This window comes from Arachis hypogaea, chromosome 15 (genome assembly GCF_003086295.3).
Source record: "Arachis hypogaea cultivar Tifrunner chromosome 15, arahy.Tifrunner.gnm2.J5K5, whole genome shotgun sequence".
Taxonomy (NCBI): Eukaryota; Viridiplantae; Streptophyta; class Magnoliopsida; order Fabales; family Fabaceae; genus Arachis; species Arachis hypogaea.
In genome coordinates, this window is record NC_092050.1 from 114,870,174 (window position 1) to 114,875,025 (window position 4,852).

At 36.3% G+C, this 4,852-nt stretch overlaps 1 protein-coding gene across 1 annotated transcript; it reads right to left on the reverse strand.

The window, feature by feature from the left end:
- Positions 1-300: 300 nt before the first annotated feature.
- Positions 301-1,645, reverse strand: LOC140179287 (uncharacterized). The gene is made up of 3 exons (XM_072218001.1): positions 1,466-1,645; positions 711-1,004; positions 301-660 (listed from the first exon to the last, which is right to left on the reverse strand). The coding sequence occupies exons 1-3, from the start codon at positions 1,643-1,645 to the stop codon at positions 301-303; spliced, it is 834 nt and encodes a 277-aa protein (XP_072074102.1).
- Positions 1,646-4,852: the final 3,207 nt, after the last annotated feature.

Below are 4,852 nucleotides of genomic sequence, written 5' to 3' on the forward strand. Positions count from 1 at the left end.
ATACATGTAATATGCATGTTTTACAACAAATTTGGATATGCAAAGTCTATCAAATGAGAGAGAGGGTCATCAGTAATTATAATTAGTAGATTACCTAGAATTTCAACTTCTGACTCATCACCAACAGCAAAACCAATATTTCCATTTCCAATATCAAGTATCTAATTAGCAAATCTCTTCATTTCACCATTTTGTTGACCCGAAGAAGACATTAAAAGTCTCATGTTCGTATGCAGCTTAAGAACCTTACAGAACAACCACAGATGGGATGAGTTAATAGATGATGACAATATATCATGTCTACTCTCTTTCAGAATCATCAGAATTCGGAAGTATCTGTCTGAAATCACCTCCTAAAACCACAACCTTTCCACCAAATGGTTGATGTGTCTTATGTTGATCAGCAACTGACATAAGATCCCTGAGCGTCCGGTCAAGTGCTTCAAAGCACATTTTATTGAGCATTGGAACTTCATCCCAAATTATTAAGCTATTTTGGATGAGCAACTCAGCCTTCAAACTGCCATGCTTGATGTTGCAAGTAGATTTATCAGTGATTGTAATGGGTATTGAAAATTTAGAATGAGCTGTTCTACCACCAGGTAGGAGTAAAAATGCAATTCTACTGGATTCAAAATTTAAAATAATCTTTCTTTTAGACTGAATAGTAGAAGAAAGTTCATTCCAAATAAATGTCTTATCACACCTACCATACGCATAAACGAAGTAAAAACCACCAAGTCTGCAATAACAGCATTGAGTATCTCATCGAATACTAACATTTGCTCATGAGTCATCTTTTGTTCTGTATATAAGTTTGTATGAGTCAACTCATTTGTGTCATATGTTAACTCCTCCTCTATTAGCTTATTCTGAAAAAAGAAAACATCAGACACCTCAGAATATGGCATTGATTGATAGTCTCTTAAAGATCTCGCATTGCTGTTGAGTATCTTCTCAATCTCAATAAGACAAAGGTTTTTTGATTCGTCATCAGTCATGTCCTAGCAAAAGCATACGATGATTTTATGAATATTTAATAAGTAATTCCAAAATAAAATTTATTAATATTATTAATAAAAATAAAAGTAGTAAGAGAATACAATCTTGATATAAAAAAAAGACATAGTGAAATACCTTGATTTTTCAATGCTTTTCTCCTCTCATATAGTGCCCCGTCAGAAAATAATGTCCCAATTGCATTCTAAACACGATCTGGTTTGCTAATGCTATTAAATATCAGTAGCATCAAAAAATACTTTTCTCAATGGATGACCAAATGCAAGTTCTGCTACCTCATTAATAGGTGCAATAAATTTTCTATCGTCACACAGTAGTCCCATGGAATAGCAAACATCTTAGAAGTTAGAATATGTAATCTCATTAACTGTTCTAATAGACTCATATGTTGTGCAACCTCTTTGAACAGTTAATAAAATTCTCATATAGTAAATATCACATGTACCATTAAGTCATTAACTGTCCTAATACACGATATATCTGGTCGGTCTTTAACCTTTAAGTTTCTTGGATTATTAATTCTGCAAATCTCTTGCCAACTCAAGTTACATCTCATTGTGATGAAGAGGTCTGGATATCCATATTTCTTACCAATTCTCATAGCATCTTGACAATTATTAAACATCTTGAATCTCTTTGTATATATCACTTCTCACTTTGTCTTGGTTGTTTCGATAGTATGTCAATCTTTGTGCTTTAATCATGAAAAAGCAATTAACCAAGATTGTTGAAATAGACTTTCACCATTGGTAATGGTTACATACTCGACACTTCTTTCTTGTATTCTTTGGTCTGCTCCAAATATTAAATCTTGTAAGAGTTGTGGTGGATGTTGCAAAAATAGCAGTTGTATCTTTCCTCGCATACAACATATTGAGAACTCAATATTGGATCCTGTTTTGGATTTCTCTGATCTCTCCTCATACCACATCATAGCATCACAATGCCGACAAAAAAATTCTGGATCACCAATATCTATCACATCTAATAATAATCACCAAGCTAGTAAATTCTGTTTCAGTTATATTTGTAACAAATACTTTATATAAAAATATACTTTTCCTTCACCATATGAAGTATAAAAATAATATCTACAAAAAATTATCGATGACTGATGACAAGTCATTTTAGCATAGTTTCACTAGTCTTTTTCTTTTGTTTTCATTTAGTTTTATGCACTTTCTTGTATTATAAATCAACCATTTGAATTGGAATTGCATGGTTTCCTTAAATCAATCAACCACCTTTTAATTGATACAAAATCATGAGGTTCAAGCCAACTTTAGTTGATAATTAATTGATTTATAAACCTTGTGAATTTGTGATACTTTGATTGGTTGTTTTGATTACTTGTAGGTGAAGAAAGGAAACAAAAGATGTGCCAACATTATGGAAGAAGGTTGCAAGAATGGGTTTAAGAAAATGGAATTCACGTTTGAGCTAACGTTTGAGTCAAACGTCAACTCAAACGTGAGTAGCAGTTGAAGAACACCCTGGGGAAAGCCAACGTTTGCGCCAACGTTTGCCTCAAACGTTGAGGTCAAACGTTGGCTGAAGAATGAAGCTCATGGAAGGCAACGTTTGAGCCAACGTTTGCCTCAAACGTGAGGTCAAACGTTGGCTCCAAAAGAGAAGAGAATTGAAGCTCCTGGGAAGGCAACGTTTGCGCCAACGTTTGCCTCAAACGTGAGGTCAAACGTTGGCGCCAAAGAGAAGAGATGGCATCCCTGGAGGCAGCAACGTTTGAGCCAACGTTTGACTCAAACGTGAGGTCAAACGTTGGCGCCAAACAGCATGAAGGGGGCACACTTCAAACAAGAATAACTTGAGTTGTAGATGTCCAATTGAGGTGATTCCAAGTGGGTTAGAAAGCTGACATTCAGAGCTTTCCAACCATATATAATAGTCTCTATTGGGCACAAAAATTGGCAACACAACAAGAGGACAAAGTAGCCCCAAGAAGCATGCAAGAGGGAAGAACCACGTTTGAGCTCACGTTTGACCTCAAACGTTAGCTCAAACGTGGATGACAGCAAATGGCCTATGCTGCATAATTTCACTCAAGTAACGTTTGAGTCAACGTTTGACTCAAACGTTGGCTCAAACGTGAATGACTCATGGCCCGGTTCACTAATGGATTTCTTCCCAACACCAAGAGCAATCAACGGAGGCTACTATAAACCCAATTCCATCAAGACTAAAGGCCCAATTGAATGCTTAATGATCATTGGAAGAAAGTGTATAAATAGCTTAGGATTTGAAGTTTTTAGAGAGCTTTTTCCTTTTGAGTTTTTACTGAGTGATTTTGGGAGAGAGCTTTTGGTTTTGAGCTACTTGGAGTGATCTTTAATTTCTTTGTCTTGGGGAAGGAGAATTCATTCCTCTTCCTCTTAGTTTTATTGCTTTCAATTTCAATTACACTTGTCTTGGATCTTGGGTTGGAGATTTGAAGAAATTCTGTTTCAATCTCATCCTTGGATCTCTCTGCTTATTTACTGAATTTAAATTTCTGTCTCTGTTACTTACTTCTCATCTACTTTCCTTGCAATTTAAAATTCCCTTGAAATTGTTCTTGTTGGATCTAGGAAGGCATTGAGATCTAGACTTGGTTTTCTAGTCTCTGGGCCCTGAGATCTAAATTCCCAATTTACATTTTGTTTCTTGCTTTTAATGTTCATTTACTTTACTGCTTCAAGATCCGCTTCAATCCCAATTCCCTTTTACTCTTCTGTTTAATGCAATTCAACTTCTCCTTGTTTAAATTCTGCAAATCCATTCCCCAATTCCCTTTATAATTCCAGCCGTTTACATTTCTTGCACTTTAAGATTCCGCAATTTACATTTCTTGCATTCTAAGTTTCTGCTATTTAATTTCTTGTTCTTTAAGATTCAGCACTTTAATTCCCTGTTCTCTTTATTTCCATGCAATTTAATTTCTGCAAATCACAAATCACCCAACCAAAACTTGATTCACTTGACTAAATCAACCACTAAACTAAAATTGCTCAATCCTTCAATCCCTGTGGGATCGACCTCACTCCCGTGAGTTTTTATTACTTGATGCGACCCGGTGCACTTGCCGGTTAGTTTTGGGTATTTTGGAAGATTCAGTTTTCCACAAATTTTCCCATCAAGTTTTTGGCGCCGTTGCCGGGGATTGATTAGATTGACAATGATTACGTGAAGTGGAGATCTAGATCAAGCACTTTTTCTTCTCTGATTCTTTAATCTTGGACTAACCCACTAACTGTTTGAATTTTTCCTTAAACTAAACTTCATTCTAGCAATAGATTGAAGTGATCTTACTGGTGTTTCTTTTGTTTTGTTTGTATGTCAGGTACAAGGAGATCCGTTCCTGTTTTATCTGAAGCTGATCAGAGAACTCTTAGAAGGATAAGAAGAGCCGAAAGAGGGAAAAATATTGTTGGAGAAGAAGAATCTGAGGAAGAATACCACGAGATGGAAGGAGATACATCTAACCCAGGAGGAGGAGTTAATAATCAACCACAACAGAGGAGAGTATTGGCTTCCTACACCTTTGCAAATGCTAGACATTGTGGAAGCAGCATTCTCACCCCTAATGTCAATGCAAATAACTTTGAACTGAAGCCACAACTCATCACATTGGTCCAGAACAACTGCTCATTTGGGGGAGGACCATTGGAGGATCCAAATCAACATCTATCTACCTTCTTAAGGATCTGTGACACTATCAAATCCAATGGCGTGAATCCTGAAACCTACAAGCTTCTGCTGTTCCCGTTCTCATTAAGGGATAAGGCCGCACAATGGCTTGAAACTTTTCCCCAAGGAAGTATCACTAGTTGGGATG

Coding starts and splice junctions, on each gene's coding strand:
- LOC140179287 (XM_072218001.1), bottom strand. CDS start 1,645: ATGTTTAATAATTGTCAAGATGCTATGAGAATTGGTAAGAAATATGGA. Junction 1,005..1,465: donor GGACAGTTAATGACTTAATG/GTACATGTGATA, acceptor TGCTTTTGCTAG/GACATGACTGATGACGAATC. Junction 661..710: donor TTACTTCGTTTATGCGTATG/GTAGGTGTGATA, acceptor TCTACTATTCAG/TCTAAAAGAAAGATTATTTT.